Source organism: Castor canadensis, chromosome 6 (assembly GCF_047511655.1).
Source record: "Castor canadensis chromosome 6, mCasCan1.hap1v2, whole genome shotgun sequence".
Taxonomy (NCBI): Eukaryota; Metazoa; Chordata; class Mammalia; order Rodentia; family Castoridae; genus Castor; species Castor canadensis.
The window spans coordinates 123,348,050-123,375,873 of NC_133391.1; the positions used below are offsets into that span (position 1 = coordinate 123,348,050).

Genomic DNA, 27,824 nt, shown 5'->3' on the forward strand with positions numbered 1-27,824 from the left:
AGCACTGCAAATGTTTCTTTTTTTAACTCAAAGAAAAATAAATAAGAAAGCAATTGCAACTATGTATTTTACAGTGAAATAGACAATAATCTAATTTACCTAGTAGTTAAATATCTGTGCATAAAGAATATGTAAATCCTAAATTAACGTGATAGGTGATATTTTAGCAAATATTATAAAATTTCTCAATTCACTAACCTATTTTCTATTATCATAATATCAAATTTCCATTTTGAGATACCAACAATGAATGCTGAAATTATGATTACTGTGGAATAATCAAAAATCATACCTCAAAAACGTCATCATGGTTAACAATATGCTTCAAGTTTTCAGAGGCCTTCATATTTGTAGTTACTGGTAAATTCCCAGCACTGATCTCAGCTTCAGGTTCACTCATCTTCTGTATAGAGTTCCCTATCATATACTTCTCTCTTTCATCAACTTTGCTTTTTACTGTAGTACTTTCTGAAGTCTACGTAAAAGAAAAGTTAAAGACCTCATATTCTTTAAGGTTTATATCTTTTCATGCATTAAAATTCAGATAAAATTTACAAGTAATATATCAACTTCAATTCTAGATAATTCTTAAACTATAAACATAGAAGCTATAACACTCACAGATAAAAATGCCCATTTGAGGAGACTGATGGCTTATAAAGATCCATGAACTATATTAAAATTTGTAATTTACCCAATGTACTTTTCCTCATGGAAGTGGCAAGGTTGGTGTGGCCAAGTGTGTCACTAAGCTTAGCACACTCAACAAACTGTTCTCTGCGTATTGTGCAATACACAGTAACTCTAATGACATGAAAAAACTTTTATTTCCGTCATACAGTATGTGTGTGAGCAGTTCACTAAAGGAATATACAATTTAAGAAATTTGTAGTGGGGAGGGATAAAGGAATTCAACTACGATATATTGTCAGAATTTTTGTAAATGTCACAATGTACCCCCAGTAAAATAATTTAAAAAATTTTTTAAAGAAATTTGTGAAAGTTTCTGAAAGATCCCAAGGAACTGTCAAGTATCTGTCATAGCAATTATATTTAAAATTAGAATTGAGTAAAGTGGATCAGTACCATTAAAATGGGGGGAGATAATATTTCCATAATAATGATTTTTCTGACAATCATCATATTCTTTGTTCAGTCTATCATTTTTTTTAAAAGGCTGTGTTGAGACTATCCTGCTAATCTGGACATTCTATGGCCAGAGAATAGTAATAAGAGCAATTAGGAAGTTCAGTAAGCTTACTTCCCAGTTCAGGTGGCTGAGAACAAGTCCATAAATTAGAGGTACACTTAGTGTATACAAAGGATCATTTCATCAATTATCATATAATTTTTAGTCAATTATTTTCAATTGAGTTTTCTAACCTTCATGCCCACATCATTATTTACAACCTGCTGATCTTCATGTGGTTTCAAATCTCCTCCAGAGTCTTCATTGTTCTCTTCATCTTTCAATCTATGCACAATGGTTTGAACGGTTTTGACCATATTCTTAAGCTCATCTGGGTATGGTGTTGGATATCTCTTTAAATTTCCCTCCTAGGAAAACAAGTGAAATATAAAGTATTAATCCATCTGAACCACTGGATATCTAGCTCACAGGGATAACTGTGAAGATAAAGGACAGGTTGTGAAAGCATTTTAGGCTCCATAAAAACACAGTTTTATCAAAAAATAGTAAAAGACTTCAAAGTAAATTTCAATGTTTTAAAAGCTTTTTAATCATTAGCATTTCTATACACTAATAATGAACAAAATGAGAAAGAATATATGAAAACAATTCCATTTACAGTAGCCTCAAAAAAAATCAAATACTTAGGTATAAACTTAACAAAGGATGTGAACAACCTCTACAAGGAAAACTATAAACTTCTGAAGAAAGAGATTGAGGAAGACTACAGAAAGTGGAGAGATCTCCCATGCTCATGGATTGGTAGACTCAACATAGTAAAAATGTCTATACTCCCAAAAGGAATCTACATGTTTAATGCAATTCCCATCAAAATTCCAATGACATTCATTAAAGAGATTGAAAAATCTACCGTTAAATTTATATGGAAACACAAGAGGCCACGAATAGCCAAGGCAATACTCAGTCAAAAGAACAATGCTGGAGGTATCACGTCAAACGACTTCAAACTATATTACAAAGCAATAACAATAAAAACAGCATGGTACTGGCACAAAAACAGACATGAAGACCAGTGGAACAGAACAGAGGACCCAGATATGAAGCCACACAACTATAACCAACTTGTCTTTGACAAAGGCGCTAAAAATATACGATGGAGAAAAGACAGCCTCTTCAACAAAAACTGCTGGGAAGATTGGTTAGCAGTCTGCAAAAAACTGAAACTAGAGCCATGTATATCACCCTATACCAATATTAACTCAAAATGGATCAAGGATCTTAATATCAGACCCCAAACTCTAAAGTTGGTACAGGAAAGAGTAGGAAATACTCTGGAATTAATAGGTATAGGCAAGAACTTTCTCAATGGAAACCCCAGCAGCACAGCAACTAAGAGATAGCATAGATAAATGGGACTTCATAAAACTAAAAAGCTTCTCCTCAACAAAAGAAATGGTCTCTAAACTGAAGAGACCACCCACAGAGTAGGAGAAAATATTTGCCAGCTACACATCAGACAAAGGACTGATAACCAGAATATATAGGAACTCAAAAATCTAAATTCTCCCAAAACTAATGAACCAATAAAGAAATGGGCAAGTGAATTAAACAGAACTTTCTCAAAAGAAGAAATTCAAATGGCCAAAAATACATGAAAAAATGCTCACCATCCCTAGCAATAAAGGAAATGCAAATTAAAACCACACTAAGACTCCCCCTCACCTCTGTTAGATATCATTAGAAACACCACTAACAACAGGTGTTGGCGAGCATGCAGGGAAAAAGGAACCCTCTTACACTGCTGGTGGGAATGTAAACTAGTACAACCACTCTGGAAAAAAATTTGGAGGCTACTTAAAAAGCTAAACATTGATCTACCATTTGATCCAGCAATACCACTCTTGGGGATATACCCAAAAGACTGTGACACAGGTTACTCCAGAGGCACCTGCACACCCATGTTTATTGCAGCACTATTCACAACAGCCAAGTTATGAAAACAGCCAAGATGCCCCACTACTGATGAATGGATCAAGAAAATGTGGTATTTATACACAATGGAATTTTATGCAGCCATGAAGAAGAATGAAATGTTATCATTCGCTGGTAAATGGATGGAATTGGAGAACAACATTCTGAGTGAAGTTACCCTGGCCCAAAAGACCAAAAATCATATGTTCTCCCTCATATGTGGACATTAGATCAAGGGCAAACACAAGAAGGGGATTGGACTTTGATCACATGATAAATCTAAAGCACACAAGGGAGGTACAAGGATAGGTAAGACACCCAAAAAACTAGATAGCATTTGTTGCCCTCAGTGCAGAGAAACTAATGCAGATACTTTAAAAGCAGCTGAGGCCAATAGGAGAAGGAGACCAGGAACCAGAGAAAAGGTTAGTCGAGAAGAATTAATTTAGAAGGAAAGCACATGTACAGGAAAGCAACGCGCGTCAACTCCCTGTATAGCTATCCTTACCTTAACTAGCTAAAACCCTTGGTCTTTCCTATTATTGCTTATACTCTCTCTTCAACAAAATTAAAGATAAGGGCAAAATAGTTTCTGCCTGGAAGTGAGGGGATTGGGGGGAGAGGGAGGGGGTAGGGGGGTTAAGGGAGGGGATGGGGGAGGAGGGGGGACAAATGACCCAAACATTGTATGCACATATGAATAAAATAAAACATAAATGTGTGTATCAGCCAGAAATGCCTTGGCTGAAAGTGAAAGATAATCTGGCTTAACACACAAGGAAAAAAAAAACCAAAATCTTTTTTTCCATTTGGAAATATACAGTGAAGATACTACGAAAGAAACCTCTTGTCATGTGGCTACAAAATACATATATGCTTGCCAGCACACATATAAAATTTAGACATTCATATACTTATGTCTCATATGCCAGAAACAAACTCTTGCAATGTCAGCTTAATTGTCATTTTCTGGGATTTAACTAATTTACATAAGTGGCAAATAAATACATCTGTAAGAATCTTGAAAATGTTATTTGGGGCTCACAACTGAAACACATACTCTTAATCCCATAAAGAATCAAACTATATGCTGAAGGAGTGGCTCAAGTGGTACACAGCCTGCCCAGTGAGCATGAGGGGAAGGAATTACTGAATTCTGGAGTTGAATTTTAAAAAGCACCCTTTAAAAAATTTAAAAGGTTAAACTTTTGGTTAATTTCTTTAGCTACAATAACCTTTCTCTTGTATTTATATGTACTTGAAATTTAGTTTTTCTTTTCCAAGTGGATAGAACCCAGGGTTTTTAGCATGCTAGGTAAGAGCTCTACCACTGAGCTATATCCCCAGGCAAAATTTAGCCTTTATATTGCTCTCAAGCTCTTTCATATGTGAACTATTCTAGATCACTAATAGACATGAGGACAAACAATGAATCCAAAACTTCTTTGTAACCACAAAACAATATAGTATACGTATACAGTACCATTTAAATATCATCAGACCTATTTCAAGTTTGGAAGCAAAACAGACTTACCCTGGGAGGTGCCTCCCTTTCATCTTTGTCTTCATCACATTCAAATGCCACTTGTGCCCGCTGTCTCCTCTGTTCTTCCCACAATGAAGGATTAAAACTTTCATTATCTGATATGAACATAACTAGAAAAAGGTAAAAACACAAAGAATCCTACTATATCTTACTGTAAATTACAGAAAACTATGGTTTGCTCATTATCTTCATTATGAGTAATTTATTACAATAAGACAAGACAGTTAAAGATGGTCAATGTCAGTAGCAATAAATCCTAGGGTAAACAACTAGGCTTTGATTTTAAGATTTCTTTACAGTGTCCGTCATAATTTTTTTTTCCCCTGAAGCTGATTTGTCTTATTTTGTTACAAGAAGGGATACTAAAAACATTGTAGTTTTGTGAAGTAACCTAAAAAAGTAACCTGGTAATACTCCTGGCATATAAATCCTTTCATCCAAATTTTGTATTTTCACATCTTCTTAATTCCAATAGTTTCTTATGCATAGAGACAGGTAAAAAAAAGTCTGATGACAAAAAGACCTATTTTGGTTAAAAAAAAAAAAATCCTGATGGCATGTAACTATTTTTGCATTAAACATGATACATGATATAGGTTATATTTACTAATACTTACAATGTGTATTCTATATAAAACGTAAAATTGAAATTTAATGTAAACTCAACACATCAGATGTAATATTCCCACTTTACTCTTTTCTTTCTCAATAAACTCCTGCTTTACAAAAAAAATTCTAGACTGAAATCATTTAACTATTATACATCATCCTATAAAAATTATACAATATGAAATGAAACCACGAAGTAGCTCAAGTGGTAGAGCATGAGCCTAGCAAGTGTGAGGCGCTGAGCTGAAACTCCAGTTACCACCAACAAATAAAAAGATCACCACTTTTCCAAAACGACTATCCTTACTCAAAATAAAATGAGATTAAAAGCACCCAAAATTAACTAACTGAAATCCTGGAATATACAAATATGGTCAATTTGAATATTTATGCAAAAATAGCATAACACAGAAAAACTTTATCACTTATATTAAGCTCTTGTGTAGGATTTCTTTTGAAATGTATTCAGACTAAGGATTCCATGAAACAAATATGAGAGTATGAACAATGGAAGTGGGATTGTTTTTGGTTTTATTTGCTCACTTGTTTTTGAGACAGGGTGTTGCTTTGTAATGCAGGCTGGCCTGGAATTTGAGCTCCTCCTGCCTCATCCTCCAGAGTGTTCCGGGTTGATATGCTTGCTCTAACCATGCCCAGCGAGAATCAGATTTTTTGGTTTTCTTTTTTCTTTGTTTTCATTATGCAGATCAAGATTTTTATTCGAACTGCTTCACATTTACTTAATGAATCAGACTATTTTTGTTCAAAACAAATGCGATGTGGTTCGCTTCCCTGTATATGGTATCATTAGAAAGGCAAGCACAGACAGGCAACTGCCTACAAACTATTTCTAGAATTTGTATAATTCCCCCACCTATCTTGCGTGGTAATTTCAACCACCAGCTAGCCCCCAAAATGTCTAAAGTTGTTAATTATGTCAAAGCAATTTTGTATAAGAATCTATTCTCAACTCCAGAAGTAACTGACCATGCGACTCATTCTTTTCAACTTCTGGTCATCTACACTCATTCCTTTATATAAATCTCATATCTTCAAAGATTTAGGACAGCAAGTATTATTACTTTCTTCCCATTCTAGTCACCAATTGATCTGATCAACCAGACATACTCACTGAGAACTCTAGCACCTGTGTAGCACCTGGTTACAGGTGCTTTCTCTCCCAAAACCTCCAATATCCTAAATGATGTCAATATGTGATGATTCCTCCCAACATGGCAACTTCATAGTTCCTGGATTTCTTCAACTCCAATGTCCATATGTATATCCGCTAAGTGACTGAAAACCATGGTCATACTCAAAACTTTGGCTTTCATAAAACTTTTCCACATTTTTGACCACCAAATAATTCACTTCCTTAAACTTTCAGTTCCTAGCCATCTCCTTTTACTTCCTGTAAAAACACTCCAGATTTTACTTCCTTATCTAGTAAAACTTAAGATATATTAATCATTACCACTTCCTTCAAATGCCCGTTCTTAGTCTCCACAGGCAAGTAAATCTCTTTCACATCACTATGAAAAGAAATGCAATAAAAATTCTTGGACTGAAACCTACCAATACCCTGTTTTGCTATCTGTAAGTTTATTGTTATGGAGCATACAACTAATTCTTATATGTAGGTTTAAAATCTCATTCCTTCTCTTTCAAATTTATTCATTATTTGCTTTTAGATTCTTGAAGGCAAAGAATTTTTGTATTTAAACACTTAGCTCTAATATAATACCTGTCACACAGGTAGAAAAGTAAAAGTGGAACAAACTAAATGTGAAGAAAATGTGTGTTTCTCTCAAGTTGGTGTAAAACTCCAACAAAGGATAACATATATTATCTGACTCATCTATTCTTAGAGCATGGGGATAAAAGAAATGCTTTCCTTGAAGCTGAAAGGAAAGTCACCTTTCTGAAGACACCGATGTAGTTTCTCATTCAGGATTGTGAGTGTATTACATTCAGGGCTTTGTTTGTAACAATCACAGTGAGATATTTTAAGTGACCCATAAATTCAAGAGGACTCAGAATATCACGATTGATTCTTGTACTGAAAACTTTTCCACTACAGACCTTTCCATTCTATTAAAAAAAAAAAAAAACACTCAAAATAGAAAACAGGAAGAATTTTCCTATCAGAAATGAACTTCTTGCCTGAATTATGATCTCTTTTAAGAAGAAATAGGAATGGAATAAACTGTGAAGTGAGAGAATGAGAAAAGAAGGCAAGGGGGATTTGAATAATGGAAATGGAAGAGTAAAAAGAGAGCTCAAGGGATGCATATCCTCATGATTAAGACAGTTCAGAGGAGGCTGGCAGAGTGGCTCAAGTGGTAAGTGCTTGCCTAGTAAGCCTGAAGCCCTGAGTTCAAACCTCCAGCATCACAACAAAACAAAACAGAATTGATAAGATAGTTTAGTGGAGCTAGGACTCTTTTTGTCAAGGACCAGATCCTAATATATTTTAAGTTTTGTGAGCCAGAGGCAACTGATGATAATAGTATCTATTTTGGAAGATTGTTGTAAGATGAGAAATTATTAGATATCTATATTTATATTAGATATAAAGTGCTTACCTCTATGTCAGATTCAATCAAACTGGCTATATTGTAATATTCCTATGAAAGGTTTAATGAATAGCTTTGAAATAATTAAATAGACACAAAACCTAATTCATTTAACTTTGTTTCTGTAACTAATGATAATTATTTTATCATCTCTCATTATTTCCTATTTTTTAATTTTTAAAATTTTTGACAGTATAGGGATTTAAACTCAGGCCCATGTGCTTGCTAGGCAGGCACTTTACCACTTGAGCCACACTTCCAATCCCTTTTGCTTTAGTTATTTTTCAAATAGGGTCTCCGGGTTTTTCCAGGCTGGCCTTGGTAACCTTATAATTTATGTCTCCCTGGTAGCTGGGATGACAGGCATGTCATACCTAGTCTATTGGCTGAAATGGGGTCTTGCTAAATTTTTGCTTGGGATGGTCTCAAACCACAATCCTCCCAATCTCTGTCTCCCCATAGCTGAGATTATAGATGTGAGCACCACACCAGGCCTTTTTCTTTTTTTTTTTTTTTGAAACAGGGTCATGCTGAGTAGCCCAGCCTGTCCTTTGCTCATGATCCTCCTGCCTCTGCCTCCCAAGTGCTGGGATTACAGGCACGAACCACCTCAGCTGGTTTATTTCTTACTCTTAACAGAAAAAAGATTTCCTTTGATAAATTGCTGTTTCTTGGGTATATTTGATAACATATATTTAGGTATAGCAAAAACAATTAAACTTTTGTACTGAATTAAAGTAAAGGTTATTTACATTCACTTCTAACCTTCACATTAGAAGTTAAAAGGTATAAATTATACTTATGCCACTAACAAGGCAAAATAGGGAATCACAGCAAATAACTTGGATACATCAACAGATCATGTAAACAATACAATCAGCTATGTACTATGCTCCAATAACTATTTTTTATATGTGTGTGGTACTGGGGATTGAACAAAGGGCCAACCACTTGACCTATGTTCCAGTCCATAATTTTTCTATTATGTGGCAGAATAGAATGCTAATACTTAAAAGTATTTGTGAGGAAGGATTGGTAAACTCTCAGTAAAGGGCCATATAATATTTTAGGCTCTATAGGCCACAGTTTCTGCAGCTAACACTCATCTCTGTAGCTTGGAAGTAGCCATAGACAGTACATAGATGACTGAAGTTGGCTGTGTTCAAATGGAGCTGCTATGAAAAGAAAACTGAAGCTTAACTACTTAACTTGCTCATAGCATATTTTAGAAGCTAATGATTACATTTTTCTTCAATGTTTTGCATTAAGAATTAATTTATAAATAACTTTAGACAACAGGTATTTTTACCAGTTTCAGAAAGGAGATGCATATATATAAGTATATATATATGTATATACACATACACAGGAGTACAATATATGAGAAATAATTTGCTCCTCTGTCTTCATACAATAATCCACAAAAATACATTTGTAGCCAGTAGTAAAGAATATATTCTACCTTGTCAGGCAAACAACAGGAAATAATTTAGCAGTAATCTTTATAATCAGAGTTCCATAGAGCATTCTAATCTAATGCAGAGATTCCAAGTGTAGTATTAAGTTTACAACAGAAGGGGACAAAATATTTCTGGGTTTAATACTTTAATCATGTAACGCTTAAAATATATTCCATCATTTAACTAAATGTTATTTTTAAAATAAGGAGATCTATAATTAATGATGCTAGCAATCTAATTTAAAGGAATTATTGAAGGAAGCACATGATACACTTGTCCTCTAAGTTCAAATAATTATATCCCATTTATGTTATTTTCTCATTATTTTTAAAGAATTTCTCTGATCAATTCTCCAACGTTTCACTGAACCATTAAAAGTCTTTGAGACTTCAATTTCACTGGGTACCTTTGCTTTGATTAGTCACATTTGTTTTTGAAAGGAAAAGGAATTCTTAAATTCCTACCATCCTCAGTTCTTGGCTGTTGAGGGAACATGTAGTTAGTGAGCACCGTTTTCTGAGTCTCTGGATCAGTTTCTTTTTGAAGAGGTATCAAGGGTTTGGACTAGGGAAAGAAAATACATGTTAAATTTTTAATAACCCTAAAGCAAATATATATCTAGCAATTCCTCTATATAAGAATTCACCATATTTTTAAAATAAAGTCTCAAGGCGTAGGTTACGAAACCAAATTTAAGTATATGCCATAACACTTTAAACACTAATTTGAATGAAACCATATAAAAATCCAACTGAGTTTTTAGTATAGGGCAAATTCACAGTGTATTGCAATTATCACTGAAATAATTAGTTTTTAAATATTTCATATATCAAGTTTTCTATAGTTCAAGAATGACTTCATTACAGCGATTAATAAATAAAGTTATAAAATATACCTTTCCTTTTTTTTTTTCTTTTTCTAGTATTTCCCTTTGCAAAGATGCTTTTGGAAAAAATCATTTGGAAGGTTTCTTATGGTTAGTAGCTAAATATAAAAGTGCTTAGAACAACTGTTAAGTTATAAGGTAAGGTGTTCTATCTCCTCTCACCATCAATGGCCATGACAAGTTACACAGTGATGGTTTTTTTGGTTTGTTTTTTTTTTTTTTTTTTTTTTTGCTGGTACTGGGGTTTGAACTCAATGCCTCAGGCTTGCTAGACAGACACTCTACCACTTGAGCCATGTCACCACTGTTTTGTGTTGGGTATTTCTGAGACAGGGTCTTGCAAACTATCTGCCTGGGCTGGCTTCAAATGGCATTCCTCCTGATCTCTGCCTCTTGAGTATCTAGTATTATAGGCGTGAGCCACTGGTGCCAGCTTTATATATATATTGGGTGGAATTGCTGTTTGAACTCAGGGCTTTGAACTTGCAAAGCAGACACTCTACCATTTGAGCCACAGCTCCAGTCTGCACCCAAATATTATGGACTTCATTTTTTCTTAACATTTGATGCTCATTTTTCCTTAACAAATCTTATCAATTTACTTCATAATATGACTAATTTTTTTTTCCAACCTATTCACTTCAAATCTTACCAATGAAAGCCTTGACTGAGTCCAGGTAGGCAGACAACTACTCAATCCTCCCCCACCTGTGCCATCGTATCAGTCAATTCTCTAGATACAGTTTTATGAAAACCTAATAGGTACTTAATTCCAGCCTGTAATCATACTCTCAAACATTTCGAAGCTCTGCATCTCCCTCCTTCTTCCGAAATAACCATACTGTCCAACATCCCAAACTTCAGAACATTTTCCTTGACTTCCTAAGACAATGAGAATGGCAAGTATCCTTTGCCTAAGACAGTGCTTCCTTCAAGTCTGAGATTTAGACTGCTTATTCTCCCACACCTTATCCACCCAAAGGCGGGAGGTGGGCACAGCATTTACAACACTGAGATCTTTGTTGTTTTACCCTCAAATTTAAACTCCTGTTTCTTTGAGGCACATAAACCTTGCCTCTACATTCAATTTATTAGAGGCAATATGGTGTTGGAACTGCTGGCAACACTGGAGGTAGAGACTTGTCAGGAAGCTATCTGAATAGTCTAAGTCAGCATTGTCCAACAGAGTCATAATGTGACAGGAAAATAAGAACCATAGATAATTTATAATTTTCTGTTACACTTTTTTTTTTCAGGGGAGAGTGTGAACGCAGTCCCCCAATACCACAAATTATGCAGTCGAGTTTCCCACATTCAGGGAAATCGCAGGGGTCAGTACATCAGGAGTGCAATGGATAAGCCTCGCCCTGGGAAAACCACCTTCGTGATCATGGTTATCTCCCTTGCCAGGTCTATTACACTTTTTTAAAAGGCAGAAGGACTGATTGGGCATGGTGGTTTACACCTGTAATTCCAACTACTCAGGAGATAGAGAGCAGGAGGACTGAGGTTCAAGGCCAGCCAGGGCAAACAGTTAGCAAGACACCATCTCAACAAACAAGCCAGGCATAGTGGTAATCCCAGCTATGGTCCTAGGCTGGCCTTGGCCAAAAATGAGATCCCATCTGAAAAGTAATGCCCCCAAAAAGCAAAAAGGGCTGGCAGCATGGCTCAAGTGGTAGAACTCCTGCCTAGCAAGTACAAGGCCCTTAGTTCAAACTCCAGTACTTTGGAAATAGATAAAAAAACAATGGTGAAGCACTTGCCTACCATGTATGAAGCTCTAGATTTGATACTCAGTACAGGGGGAAAAAACTTATTTTAAGGCAGATGTAGGGGCTAATGTCTGCAGTTCCAGCAATTCAGAGGCTGAGGTAAAAGTATCATGAGTTTGATCTGGGCTACAAAGTAGGACCTTGTCTTAAAAACCAAAATAAGTCAGACACAGTGGTTTACTCCTGCAATCCCAGCTATCCAGGAGACAGACATCCACAGGATCCCAGTTTGAAGTCAGCCCAAGCAACAGCTAGTGAGACCACATCTCAACAAACAAGCCAGATGTGGTGTTGAACACCTATAATCCCAGTTATAAACAGGGAGGCCCAGGCAAAACCACAGGACTCTGAAAAGGAGCTAAAGCACAAAGGTCTTAGGGAGTGGCTCAAGTGGTAGACTGCCTACCTAGCAAGTTTAAGGCCCTGAGTCCGAATGCCAGTACCACTAAAAATCAAAAAAAGGGGACAAAAGAGATGAAATTAACTTCAATGAAGCATTCAATTTAACCTGACCTATTAAAATATAATTTTAATGTGTAGTCCAATATAAAAATTATGAATGTAAAATTTTACATTTTCTGTTCCTACTGAGGTTAAAAATCCAGTTTGCCTTTTACTTTCACCAATCATATGACACTAGTGGCTACTGCACGGGACAGTGCAGAATGGAGTGGAAGATGATGGTGGACAGCAGTTAAAAGAAGGAGCAGTAGGTCTTTTATATTCAACTGGGCTAGATAACAAACTGAAGTCCAGGCAAATCCATTAGTTACAAGCTACATTCCCACATTTCCGACTCCATCAAATAATTCTTACTGAGCTATGGATCTCAGTAAGAAAGTATATGGGGCAGAGGACAGTGTACTCAATTTTAGGCTGCCTGAATTCAGGACATCTAGGCAATGTTAAACAGACACTGAACTATATGAATGGGAAGTTTAGGCACAGCACTGGGCTGAGGATGTCAGAAATCATGAGGTTGCAGAAAGTGACAGGGAGGGTAAGTAAGAGAAACTAAAGCAGAGCCTAGAGGTTTGTGAGGAACACAAGCACATAATCACATAAGGCATGGGAGAAGAAACAGGCCTGCAGAGGAGACTGAGAGTAGTGAGCAATGAGTAGCAGAGGATGGCAGCAGACACCACACAGACAACTACAGCCCTTGCTGATCACACTCCCCAAGACAGCCTGACTCCAACATTCTTATCATTTGCTCCAGTCCTTGCTCCCTTTTGGTGCTTTACACCTTACCTCATTTCTTTTTTTTTTTTTTTTTTTTTTTTTTTTTTTTTTTTTTTCATTTTTCTTTTATTATTCATATGTGCATACAAGGCTTGGTTCATTTCTCCCCCCTGCCCCCACCCCCTCCCTTACCACCCACTCCGCCCCATTCTTCTCCCCCCATCAATACCCAGCAGAAACTATTTTGCCCTTATTTCTAATTTTGTTGTAGAGAGAGTATAAGCAATAATAGGAAGGAACAAGGGTTTTTGCTGGTTGAGATAAGGATAGCTATACAGGGCATTGACTCACATTGATTTCCTGTGTGTGGGTGTTACCTTCTAGGTTAATTCTTTTTGATCTAACCTTTTCTCTAGTTCCTGGTCCCCTTTTCCTATTGGCCTCAGTTGCTTTAAGGTATCTGCTTTAGTTTCTCTGCGTTATACACCTTACCTCATTTCAAGTGCTTTCTAGTCAACAGCCAGGATCTCCTTGCTGCACTGTTCCTTTGGTACACCTGGCATGGCAAAGCTGCAGCCCAGACCATTCCAATTGTGTGCTTTCTCTATTATCACACAGCTAACTTAGTTTGTAGCACCATAAAACCTGCCCTTCGGGAACTTGTCAAAATTACTGTTCAAAGAATCATTTCCTTTTTTTCCATTGTTATTACAGACTTATTCTTCTTGTTTATCTGTACCACTACAAATCTGAAACATTATTCACAATAGCCACGATAAGAAATCAACCTAAGTGCCGATCAATGGATAAATGGATAAGAATAATGTGGCATATATACACAATGAACTATTACTCAGCCTTTACTGACAGCTGCAACAAAATGGATGAACCTGGAATCCATCAAGCTAGGTGAAACAAGACAGACATAGGAAGGCAAATATCACATGTTGTTGGCCTATATGTGAAATTTAAAATAGGAGAACTCACAGAGTAAAAATGGTAGTTTGAATAGGGGTTAGGGAGGGGTGGACTGGGTGGATATACTGGTCAGAGTAGAAAATTTCAGATCAACAGAAGGAATAAATTCAGGAGCTCTCTTACACACAATAAGTACAGTTAAAAACAATACTGTGTATTCTTGAAAATTGCTGGGAGAGTAGATTTTAAGTACACTCACCACAAAAAATGACAAGTACATGAGGTAATAATTAAAGTTAGGGACTACTGGGTCTGGTTTCCTAATCTCTCTATATTCTTATGGGTTTAGAAACTAGACAAGTTCAACAAAATATATTATTTACAAATTTATACCTGTTATAAAAATTATTTTTCTAAGTATTTCTAAGGTTTTTCTTAAATATGTATTATATATAATGCATTCTCACATGTACACCAGTGTGCAACTGCTCTTAAATCACCCAATGTAAATTAGAGTGCATAATTGTAACACAAATGAAATCCCAGTAATTTACAAAATCAGAATGCCCACCTGATTATCTGACAGCCACATAGCAGTCAATTGCTGTAGTTTTGTAAAATTAAAGGGCAAATTCTTTAATCTGCAGGGAAAAAATACAAATAAAAATTAAACTTTAAAATGAGAATATTTAAAATGATACAAAGTTGGGGTCAGTGGTAGAGCACTTGCCTAACATATGCAAAGCCCTGGGTTCCATTCCTAGCACCACAAAAATACAAATAATAAAAAAATTAAATTAAAATGAATGAAAGCTAAATCTAAGGGTTGTCTGAACAATGCTATGTAATAGTATATGTAAATAGGATAAAAAGGAGAGAAATGCCCAATACAGGCCTCGTATAGGATATAAGACAAAATGTTATCTCATTTTAAAAACATAATAAATTTTTCAATTGAATGAATTCAGCAGGTAAGAAAATAAACATAATCTAATAACTTCAAAAAATTATGTGCTAAAAAGTAACAGTCAACAGTCCTTGCCTCAAGAGAAAAAACAAGGACAATTTAAGCTCTAGCTCATAAAATTGCTTTGTTTTTTTTAATTTGTATTTAGAGAGAATAAACTGTTACAATAAATAGTCTTAAGAGACAGTTTATTATAAAAAATGCACTGGTCTGTATTTTTTGTGAGCCACTACTTCTATAATCCAGAAGATTATTTTAAGATGATAAGTAAAAACAAAATAATATAAAAGTACATTAGGGCCTCATGCTTGCTAGGCAGGTGAGCCACTCCACCATCCCTTTTTTTATGCTGGGTATTTTTGAGATAGGGTCCCACAAACTATTTGCCCAGGCCATGATCACTGCCTTCTGAGTAAGCTAGGAATACAGGCATGAGCCACTAGTGCCCTATTAGAATGACAAATTAAAATAGTACCCTATTTATACTAGATTGTCTCTTCAACCTTGCTATGAGACGCCTCACTAGTCTTCTATGCTTAACTTTTAAGGCAATTTGTCAGAACCCAGTGCTCTGGACAGTGGAAAGACAAGGCATAGGACAAAATGGAGATTTAATAAGAAAGCAATGGATTTTTCTTTTTTAATATAATAATTTACGTATCATTAATTAGCAAAAAGTTCTATCTTACAAACTGTAAGTTTAAATATAAGTCTTAAATTTCTCCTACATACAAGAGAAATACCTGTGGTGCTATTTCTTTTTCTTTCTTTCTTTTTTTTTTTTTTTTTGCAGTACTGGGGCTTAAGCTCAGGTCCTTCACATTGAGCCATTCCACCAGCCCTATTTTTGTGAAGGGTTTTTCAAGATAGGGTCTTGCCAACTACTTGCCCGGGCTGGCTTTGAACCGAGATCCTCCTGATTTCTGCCTCCTTGGTAACTAGGATTACAGGCGTGAGCCACTGATGCCTGGCCCTGTGGTACTATTTCATAAGGTTGTTTTGAAGATTTCCTAAGATACTAAGACGGTAAAATATAAAACACTCTACAAAATGGTGTTTTATCATCTTATCTTCAACACAGGAAAAGTTATGAATATATGAATATTTTAAATGCAAACACCATTCAAATTTGGTAGCCTAGCAATCATTTTGCTCTGCACCTTAGGTCTGTGGTCTATGCTGTTTGAACGTGCATACCTCTGCCCAAAAAAATGTAAGCAACAGATTTGATTCAAAAATTGCGTTATTCAACACCTGAATTAAGGAGAACTAACTTAAGGAATAAAAAGGTCATAAGGAGAGAACAGAAGATGTATAGTTAAGTGAACACAAAATGAACAGCGGTGAACAATGATAACATCAGATAAAATTAGATCTATTTAAAAAACCTTTTAAATATATATAAAAATAAGAACACCCATCAGCTAGTCTATCACACTGCATATGAAACTTTAATTTTATTCAGTATACTCTATAAACCAATTAAAGAATATAATATTACAAACCTATTGTCACTTAAATTTATGACTTTTAATTTTTGCATATCACCCATTTCCTCTGGAAGTATCTCAAGTTTATTAGAATGGAGAAACAACACAGTTATACTTTTCCAGTTTCCAATCTGAAAGAGAAACATAAACTGGACATCAAAAATTTGGCTTACAATTTAATAAACACAGGACTAATATCATATTGGAAACATAAAAAATACTCTTTGCATTTATAAGAAGAGTAACTTTAATCATACTTTCAGAAAGAAAGGGAAGTTTTTAGGAACATCTAAATTAACATAACTAGTTACTATTCAGAAAATATGTTAATTAATAAAATATTTTAGAAAGAAAATAAATGAAGTAACACTGGACAACTAAAGTAAAGATAATTAGAAAAAGGTGAAAAGACAAAAATCCAAAAACATATTTAAAATATAGTACCTCTGGGGGTAACTGTTGTAAGTAATTGTGATCTGCAGCAAAGGTTCTTATATTAGTAAGCTGTCCAATAGATGAAGGTAATGCTTCAATTTCATTGAAGCTACAATCCAGTTCTTCTATTGATATTAACCTTTAAATTGAAACATATTCTATATAAAAAAAGTTTCCTATATAGTATCCAAAATTTAAGAACATATGAACATTTGAAGCTAACTGTAACAAACCTAGTGAAATTTCATTAAACTAAATTTCACCAATAAACAGGTCTATGCTTAATATAAAAATACCCAACTTATATGCCAATTAAATGTTTGTGAACTCTCCTCTAGATGTTATTTATGCAAATATCTCAAAATACGTATGACATTCTGAATTAAATATAAAATATTCAAGGATCTGTACATTCACAAAAAAAGACTTACCCTCCTATAGAGTCTGGTAGATACATTAATTGGTTTTCATCTATTTTAAGAGTTGTGACATTCTTTAATGAACCTATTAAGAAATATATAAAATTTCAGCTCAAACTAGAAAGTCACTGTGAGACACATTACATACATTTGACAAGAATGACAAAGAACTTTGCCAACTCGACATATCTTAAGAGACACCATCCCAACTCCATTTCTTGTATTCCCTCATCCTACATTTTCAATTTCACCCACATCACCTTTTAGCATAGTGTAAGTTTGACTGTTAATCCCCTACTAATATATAAGGTACATAAGAGGACAGACTTTGTCTACATTTTTCACTGTTGTAGCTCTGGTCCTAAAAGCAATAAAACAGTACAAACTTGTTGAATTAATGTTAAAGAAACAGGAGTATGAAAGCTGTTTATATGTATATAAATATTCTGTGTATATAAACATTAAAACAGTAAAATATACATTTTACTTTAAAAATTAAAAGTGTTGATTAAATCAGAATGGAATCCGCTGGACATGATGGTACATGCTTGTAATACCAGCACTCAGGAGGCTGAAGCAAAAAGATAGAGTTCGAGGATAGCTTGGGCTACACAGCAAGAACCCTGGGCTGGAGGTTAGAGCACTTGCTTCCTAGCATGTGCAGAGCTTTGGGTTCAGTTCTCAGTACAGCAGGAAAAAAAAATGTGCAGTAAAGCTTTGTACCCATGAGGTCAATTCAACCTCAGATAAAAAATATCTGGAAAAAATTATTTCTGCACTGACTATGTATGTATAAGGTGAGATCCTGTCTCATGAATTTGAAAAATGTATCTTGGCTAAAACAACTATGTAATTCAACTAATGTGTAAAAATATTTTTTATTTTGTATTATGACATAATAGCTAAGCTTTTATTTTCATAAAAATAATAAAATTCCCTTGATAGTTCACTGAATAAGCAACTTCAAAAATATAGATTAAATAACAACTAAAGATCTCTCATAGGAGTGTTTCAACAAATCCACTTTCTTGTCTGCCAAGTAGGACTGAAAAAAAGTTACCAAATAAGGGCTATGAGTAAGAGTAAAAATAAAATTAAATAAACTTCTTTTTAAAGAATTTAATTTACAGTACATTTTTAGTACCGACAGGTATATGGATACGAGAAGATTGTCACTAAGGAAAACCAATGAATGCTCAGGATACATAGACTTTAAACACAGCTGACAATAATGTGGAACTGACTGAGAGCTTCTCAGTGTCAACTGAGCTGCATAATGCCCATGCGAGAATTTTTTTTAACCACACTTTGGTCAAACCGTGTATAATAAACTTGCAAACAGGACAGGCTTACCGTATTAAAATTATAAAAATTAGATTTCCTTACAGTAAATAAAAACATAGTAACACCAACAGAGTTAATTGTACCATTCGTCACATAAGGAAAAATTCAAGCAAGATTTACTTGGCAATAGCACAGTAAAACTATCTAATAACAAAATTTGAGTTGGAAGCCTTGAATTTGGTTTGATAAAAATGACTTGAAAAGTATCCCTGTATGCAGACAAGATGATCCTATACTCAAAAACCTAAAAAAGTTCACGGAAAAATTCCTAGGCACCATAAACAGCTTAAATAATGTAGCAGGATATAAAATCAACTTACAAAAATCAGTAGCCTTTCTATACACCAACTATGAACAAACTGAGAAAGAATATATGAAAACAATTCCATTTACGATAGCCTCAAAAAAATCAAATACCTAGGAATAAACTCAACAAAGGATGTAAATGACTTCTACAAGGAGAACTACAAACTACTTAAGAAAGAGACTGAAGAAGACTACAGAAGGTGGAAAGATCTCCCCCATGCTCATGGATTGGCAGAATCAACATAGTAAAAATGGCTATACTACCAAAAGCAATCTACATGTACAACACAATTCCCATAAAAATCCCAATCATATTCATCACAAAGACTGAAAAACCTACCCTAGAGTTTATTTGGAAACACAAAAGACAACAAATTTCCAAGGCAATACTCAGCAAAAGGAGCAATGCTGGAGGTATCATAATACTTGACTTCAAACTATATTACAGGGCCATAGCAATAAAAATAGAATGGTACTGGCACAAAAAAAAAGATATGAAGACCAGTGGAACAGAACAGAGGACCCAGATATGAATCCACAAAGCTATGCCCACCTTATTTTTTAAAAAGGTGCCAAAAACATACAATGGAGAAAAGATAGCCTCTTCAACAAATATTGCTGGGAAAAGTGGTTATGTGCCTGAAGAAAACTGAAACTAGACCCATGCATATCACCCTGTATTAGTATCAACTCAAAGTGGATTAAGGACCTTAATATCAGAGCCAAAACCCTGTAATTAGTACAGGAAAGAGCAGGAAATATTCTAAGAGGAACAGGTGTAGGCAAGGACTTCCTCAGTAGAACTCAAGCGGCCCAGCAACTAAGAGAAAGGACAGACAAATGAGACTACATGAAATGAAAAAGCTTCTGTACTACAAAAGAAATGGTCTCTAAACTAAAGAGACCACCCACAAAATGGGAGAAAATATTTGCTGGCTATACATCAGACACAGGATTGATAACCAGCATATACAGGGAGCTCAAAAAACTAAACTCCCCAAAAATCAATGAACCAATAAAGAAATGGGCAACCGCACTAAACAGAACTTTTTCAAAGGAAGAAGTCCAAATGGCCAAAACACATGAAAAAATGCTCACCATCCGTAGCCATAAAGGGAATTCAAATCAAAATCACACTAAGATTCCACCTCACTCCTGTTAGAATAACTATCACCAAGAACACCACCAACAACAAATGATGGTGAGGATGAGGAGAAAAAGGAACCCTCATACACTACTGGTGGGTATGTAAGCTAGTACAACCCCTCTGGAAAACAAAATGGAGGCTTCTTAAAAAACTAAACACAGATCTGCCATATGATCCAGCAATACCACTCCTACGGATATACCCAAAGGAATGCGACTCAGGTTATTACAAAGGCACCTGCATGCCCATGTTTACTGCAGCACTGTTCATAATAGCCAAGCTATGGAAACAGCCAAGATGTCCCACTATGGACAAATGGATTAAGGAAATGCAGTATTTACACACAATGGAATTTTATTCAGGCACAAAGAAGAATGAAATTTTGTCATTCACAAGTAAATGGATGGAACTGGAGAACAGTATCTTAAGTGAAGTTAGTCAGGCTCAGAAGGCCAAAAATCCCATGTTCTCCCTCGTATGTGGATTCCAGACCTAAACCAAATGCAGTAATATTACTGGACATGGGTCACACGCTGAAGAACAGAAAAAGGGAAGGATACCTAAAATTTGAGTGTGGTTAACACATACAATGTAGAGGAGAGAATATAGTAAACTTAAACTGGCGAGGCCACCATGGGAAGGGGCCTAGTGAGTAGTGAAGAGCTCTGGTGGAGATGAACTAATGTGGGTTGTCATACACATGTGCATGGAAGCAATGCTAGGAATCTGTCTTTACAGCTAGCAAAACTCTCTATTATCTCTTATGTTTTCAACAAAATCAGATAACCAGAGGGCGGAACAGGTTCTGTCTGGAAGCTGGGAGAGGAAGGACAAACAATGTTTACACATGTGAGTAAATGTAAAAATGACAAAAAAAAAGATTTGAATCTGAAAGCAATACAAACCAAGAGTCTCAGGCAGCTGTTGAAGTGAATTACTTGACAGCAGAAGGTCTTGGAGGTTTTCACATGCAGAAATTCCTTCTTCAACCATTTCAATATTATTTTTAGAAACATCCAAATATGTGAGCTGTTTTAGACTACCAATAAACTGTAAGTAAAAGCCAGAAAATGTAATTACCAAATAATTTATAAAGTTTAAGAAGTAAAAATACCAAATTTTAATTCCAATTAAAACATGAGAAAGAAGACTCAAATATTTTTAAATGCCGCTAGAATGTCCAGTTTTTAGAATTCCTACAAATTTAAGCCCAGCAGAGTGACAAAGGACATATATTTTAATTTGGGAACTTAACTACCCATTACCTCCTCGAGATAGCACAAATGGGGTTTATTGTGGCTTCTTTAGATGTGGTAATATATAATTTTGTTAGCTGGTAAGTCAGAAAGCTTATGGAAATTATCCTTAGTTCAGCAATTTCTTAGGCAAACTGAATTAGGATATAAATTCAGTTGCTAATACTACATAGGATACCATCTACAGTATTAAAATAGATTGTTTTACAAAAGTTATGGGAATTTCCAGATTTTAGTCAAGAAGGTACTCATAGTAAAAAGTGTAATTAAGTAACTATATTTTTAACGCATTAAAAGTAATTTAAAAGTGCATAATTCAAATATTGCAAAGGAAAGAGAGCAATAAGTAAAGCCACTTAAAATTTCCTATACATACCCCCGGAATAAAAGTCAGTCTATTACCATCCATCCAAAATTCTTTCAATCCACTTAGTTGCTCAAGTACTTCAGGCTAGTTAGGAGGGAGGAAAATCCAATTAATTTAATGAATGTCTTTTTCTGGCAAAAGAAGCCCTAGTTGGCAGAGTGGCTCAAGTGGTAGAGTGCCTTCTTTGTAAATGTGAGGCCCTGAGTTCAAACCCCAGTACCCCACCCGACCCCCACAAAAAAATATATATATATATATGCAAAAGGAAGTCCTTGAAATTTCTAAAGCAATCTTCAGTTTCAGGACATTAAATAAAGAAGAAAAGGTGAGAGGGAAGCACAGCCAAGATGTGAGTCATTCCATTGCACTATAGTCACTACAATATTATTATTAAAGGGAAATCACAGAAATTCCATGAAAGTAGACTACATAAAATTCATTTAAGCACTGGATTACACAATAGAATCAAATAAATGTATAACTAATAAAGAAAAAAAAACAGGATCTACTGCTTGGAAATGTAGAATAAAAAGATATTCTCATTCACTATAAATAAAAAGAGAATAAAGGTTTTTGGAATATCCCAAAGGTGTTTTCTGGTGATGTTATTAATAAAGAGAAAGGAAAAAAGGCATTTTTTTTTTTTCTGGGTGGTCCAGGGATGTGAACTCAGGACCACAGGCTTGCTAGGTAGGCAATCTACCACTTGAGCCACTCTGTCAGCAGCAATCTGTATCATGAATGTCCAATAATAAAGGCAACACAAGCAAACACATTTGCATGTGACAAGAGTATTCTGTTAAACTACTAGAAAATTCTATTTATATGGCTGAAAATTATTTGTAACATGGTGTTGAGAATTTTAATTAACTCATATGTTGTCATAAACCTTGGTAGTCAGGTAAAATTTGCTCTTTGGCACTGGGCCAAGTTTGAAGGTTTGAACGTCTCCTTTGAAGATATTTCTGTCAACTTAGGAAGTCATATGCAATCAATGGCCATGCAATAGCAAAAAGTACTGTCATCATATCTAGTACAATCTTCATATCTAGTCACAGTAACATGAGATACACATAAAAGTCATGTCATTCAAATGTACTGCTAACATATAAATACAGGTAAGAATTCTAAATGTAACTTAGATTAAAATAAATTTTCTTTTGTGCTTTACTGTTCTAATTCCATTAGTAAGTTTTAAAAAAATGTATAATGCTGAAAGACCAAATGTTGCAAAAATTGATGATTTTGAAAGTAACAATTTAGAATTTCTGCATATTTAATATGAAAGAGTTAACATGTATTTTAAAAGACAGATAAGGGTACAATAGATAATTGAGGAAACAACGCATGTACTTTTTCACAAAGAGTAAAAACTTCACAAACACAATGAACCCCATCTGAAATCATCTTCAGTTGAGACATAACGAAGACAATAAATTTGTATTTAAGAGAAAATATAAAGTATCTCAGAACACCATGTTACTCCACTGACCACAGCTGAAATGCATACTACACTACCCACAATATTCACAGGGCAATGCTGAAACATACTATACTAAGAAATGTTTGTAAATTATTTGAAGCTTGGTACTGGTGGCTCACACCTATAATCCAAGCTACTTGGGAGGCTGAGATCAGGAGGATCACAGTTCCAGGCCAGCCCAGGAAAACAGAAAGACTCCAGGTCAGTAGAAAACAGCTAGGCAGGTAGCATGTGCCTGTCATCCCAGCAATGGCAGGAAGCATAAAATAGGAGGACTGCAGTCCAGGCCAGCCTAGGCAAAAAGCAACACTCTATCTCCAAAATAACCAGAGCAAAAAAGGCTAGAGATGTGACTCAAGCCATAGAGTGTGTGCCTGGCAAGTGCAAAGACCTGACTTCAAACTCCAGTTCTCCGTCCCTCAAAAACAAGCAAACAAACAAAAAATACATATATTGAAAACCACCAGAATTCTGAACAGCAAACTTATACACATAAATTTTAAATTTTATTAATGATATCCAGGCTTGATGAATTCTTCAAAAAAAAAAAAAAAACTGGCTTATTTTTTGAGTTATTTTTTAAAGCTAAAGACAAAAAAACTGCATACACTTTCCTTTTAGATTCCTGTCATAGTGCACTTAACATACATAAGACACAAACACAACTGATCATTCTCAATACAAACTTCAAAAAAAAATAGGTATTTTACACAGTGATTTTCTGTTTTGCTATTAAGTAAAACTAGACAAGTATCTTATCACTGAATAAATTCATAGCCCATACCTCAGGGAATAATTTTTGACAAGGAACTACATTACCTCGGCTGTAGTCCACACTGATACTTTTTCACTTATACTCTTAAATTTTCTGCTTATGCCAAAAAAAAATGAAACTTTTAAGTATCACTTGTATGGACATGTCATTAATTTCCTATTTTTATCTACACTTTTGCCAGATTTTCCTATGTGTCTGGTTAATTTTTCTATCTGTCTGAAAAGTTCAGGTTAAGAACTTTAATATCTTATATCTCAAAAATATACAGACTTCCATTCAATTTTTAAGAGAAATACTTTTATTTTCTCCTTTTTTCTTGATCAAAAATAAGACTTTTGGATAGTGAGAGATTGGTGAGAACTTACCACTTCTGTGAATTCATTACTTCCCAAATCCAGTCTTTCCAGCTGGGTCAGTCTATTCATGGTTCTAGTCACAATAGGTTAAGAAAGAATTAACTATATAAAAGTATCAGTTACATGGATGCTTTCAAATTTCATAGTTTAAAACATACTTATGTAATATATAAGCTTTCACATGTTGACAAGTAAAAATGTCGATTCTCTAAGAAAAATAAGATAATTAAGAAAAAATGAGTTAAGCTATCAATTATTCTCAATTTTATCTTCTCATCAATATTTTCATTCATATTATTAAGAAATAACTGCAAAAGATGTAAATCCACAAACCAGAGTAAGAATAATGAGCTTGCATTCTCACAGAATAAATTTTCAGAAAATAAATCAGTTAATGAATTAGACTACTTGCCATATACAGTCAGTACTGTAATTTCAAAAGGTCTTTTTTTAGACTGCTTATATATTTATAAACCTTCAAGATAACTGTAACTCTGAAAACTAATTTTGAATACTAAAAATATTATCACATTGCTCATAAAATTTACAATAAAATTTTGTAAGGAGCACAAATAAAATAGATATTAATTAAACCGTAACAATGGGACGATTTATAAAAATAAAGCTAATAAATTTTAGAAAAGGATAAAAAAATGAAAAGCAGTACACTGGAAAAACTGAGTAATAGATGACATTCTAGAAAAGTTATGTTTTAAAACAGATTTAGGAAAATGTGAATACAGGTATGTAATAAAAAGGGGGACAACAACAAAGTATCTACCTCAGTTCTGTTGCTAATAGCAAGTTTAATTCTACTTATATACTTCAGAAATCTCATAAATAAAATTTTATTTTAGAATATCATTTAACTTCCTAATTCAAGGGGAAAGTACATACAATATTCCTCAAATTTCCTCCCTTTCATTTATAAAATTCATTTGTACTAACTCATTTTACCCTCATTCCTGTCTCACAGGAAGAGTACAGTATTTTGAATTCTTAGCATGATGCCCTCCAGAATGTTTTAAAAGATATTAACTTTCACATATTTATGTAGGTAAAATAACAGGTCTTTCCTGTTTCAATTTTTGATCAAAAAATCTACCGACACATAACCTGAATGCAAATGACCTTCCTAACATTTAAAATTGTGACCTCTATATTTATAGTTTGTGAGGACTTAAAAAAGTCTTAATCATTTATCTTAAAAAGAAAGAATGAATTATATGTTCAGGAAAAGCCCTGAGTTCAAACCCCAGTCCTGCCAAAAAAAAAAAAGAAAAAAAGAAAAAAATTAAAGAATTATATTTAAAAAGAATTATATTTGCAAATTCATTGATATAGCCTCATGTGAATTTCTAAAAGGAGTTAAAAAAAAAATCCATGAATTTAGCACAAGGCCCTGAGTTCAAACCCCCAGCACCACCAAATAAATAAACAAAAAGTCAGATTTTGTCTCTATGTTATCAGATACTACAGTTATGATTTTGAATGTCGCCCAAAGTCTGCATATTGAAGGCTTGGTCCCCAGTCTGTGGCACAGCTGGGAGGTGGTAAAACCTTTAGGAAATAGGGCTAAATGGAAATGAGGTCATTGAGGCTATGCCACTGAAGGGGCTGTTGGGACCTTGGCCCCTTCCTATTTTTCTCTTTGTTTCCCAGAAGCCATGAGGTGAGCATCTTTGTTTTACCATGTTCTACCCACCATGATGTGCTGCTTCTCTATGGGCCCCAAAGCCACAGGGTCAACCAATCATGACAGAAACTTCTAAAACTAAGGGCCAAAATAAACCTTTTCCTCTGTATAAATTGATTAACTCAGATAGTTTGTCAGAGTGACTGAAATTTGACTAACATACCACATTAGTTACAGGCTTAGCTATTATAGTAAATAATTTATATGTTTATTCAAATCTCTTAGAAATCAGTCAAGTTCTGAGCTAAGTCAAAACTGGTAAAATATACAGACCTTAAATTTTAAGATGGGTTATTCTCACTTAATATATACTCACAACCACCACTATAAAGTTCATTCCTGTACTAAATACTCAGTTCCTCAGCTAAAACATACCACCATTTGGGAATGAAAAGTAGAAATGGTCTCTGTCCTCAAAGACTTACAATCACCTGGGGTAGAGGGGTAAACATGTACACACATGCATATAGGTGTAAACATTAGTCAGGGAAGAATAAAGTGACATATGTAAAAGTAGATACATTTAAATTATGTGACAAGTACCATAAAAGATACAAATACAATGCTACAGGAGCTGAGTAAACAAAACTACTAATTCCTGGGGTAACCAAAAATGTTTTATTCCTCAAGAAGTGACATTAAGTCTTCATGTTCCAATTTTACCAAGCTGGAAAATTTTTAATATAAAAGGCAAAACAGCAAATATTTTAGGCTCTGTAAACCATATGTGGTCAGTGCTATTCACCTCTAGCACTGAAGAGCAAAAGCAGCCATAAACAGTATGTAAATGTGAGCGTAGCTGTGTTCAACTGAAACTTTATTTACAAATACAGAGAGCAGGCCATTATCTAATCAGAGATGAGTCTGCCAACCTCTAAACTATAAACAATATAGCAATGTATCCAAGATGTTCCAAAGATGTATGTTCAATAAATGGCCAAGGACTATAATACATTTTGAGTTTGTTTTAAATAGTTTTATTTTCTTCTTTGCTCTTGAACTGCTACCACTCCCTATCCCCACCCCAGTGCTGGGGATTGAACCTAGGGCCTTGAGCATACTAGGTGAGCACTGTGAAACTGAGCTACATTACATCCCCAGCTGTGCCACCTCTCTTGATATTAGCTTTCCATTAGAGGACCAATCACCTCATTTATTTATGATAGACTAGAAAAGCAGATAATCAAGTTGTATAGTTATAAGTTTTCACACAGATCTTATGAATCTAATAGGTGATATGTATGAGTTCTGAAATGAATCTGGGACCTCTATTTGAGAATTAGGTTGGTTTTATATTCTGATTATTTTTACTTTTGTGTCACATAAAAAGACCGTGTTTCAGAGAGCTAGTGTCACGTAAAAAGACTATGTTTCAGAGCGCTATGAAATCATTATGATCATAATACCATGGTAAACAATACCACATACATTTTTATATTTAACATCAAGAATTAAAATGTGATGACCATAAATCTAAGTATTTTAAAATACCTTGTACTAACATTTTAAGATAATAAAATTCTAAGTCAGTAGGAAGGTGAATATTGTGGAAATATTATATATTCATGTATGAAAATGGAAAAAAATGACACCTGTTGAAACTACTCTGAGAATTTTGGGAAGGGGGGGATAAATGAGAATGATGGAGGGAGTGAATTTAACTAAGCTCTATTGTAAGCACTTTTGTAAATGTCACAATGTACCCCCAGC

General features: G+C 34.6%; 1 protein-coding gene and 1 non-coding gene across 12 annotated transcripts in view; both read right to left on the bottom strand.

Moving 5' to 3' along the window:
- Window positions 1-27,824, bottom strand: part of Erbin (erbb2 interacting protein) — a 117,924-nt gene that overhangs the window by 31,447 nt on the left and 58,653 nt on the right. For 10 of the 11 annotated variants that reach the window (XM_020165920.2, XM_020165922.2, XM_020165919.2 and 7 more), the window contains 11 exons: window positions 24,428-24,491; window positions 21,814-21,888; window positions 21,087-21,231; window positions 17,397-17,469; window positions 16,975-17,104; window positions 16,546-16,661; window positions 14,645-14,714; window positions 9,777-9,876; window positions 4,656-4,777; window positions 1,384-1,557; window positions 293-475 (listed from right to left, as the gene is read on the bottom strand). In XM_020165920.2, the coding sequence (XP_020021509.2) occupies window positions 293-475; window positions 1,384-1,557; window positions 4,656-4,777; window positions 9,777-9,876; window positions 14,645-14,714; window positions 16,546-16,661; window positions 16,975-17,104; window positions 17,397-17,469; window positions 21,087-21,231; window positions 21,814-21,888; window positions 24,428-24,491 (1,252 nt within the window). The remainder of the gene's footprint in view (window positions 1-292; window positions 476-1,383; window positions 1,558-4,655; window positions 4,778-9,776; window positions 9,877-14,644; window positions 14,715-16,545; window positions 16,662-16,974; window positions 17,105-17,396; window positions 17,470-21,086; window positions 21,232-21,813; window positions 21,889-24,427; window positions 24,492-27,824) is intronic. The other variant, XM_020165915.2, reaches the window with a different exon arrangement.
- Window positions 11,452-11,616, bottom strand: LOC141424345 (U1 spliceosomal RNA). Its single transcript, XR_012449295.1, has one exon. It is a non-coding gene; the product is annotated as a U1 spliceosomal RNA (small nuclear RNA).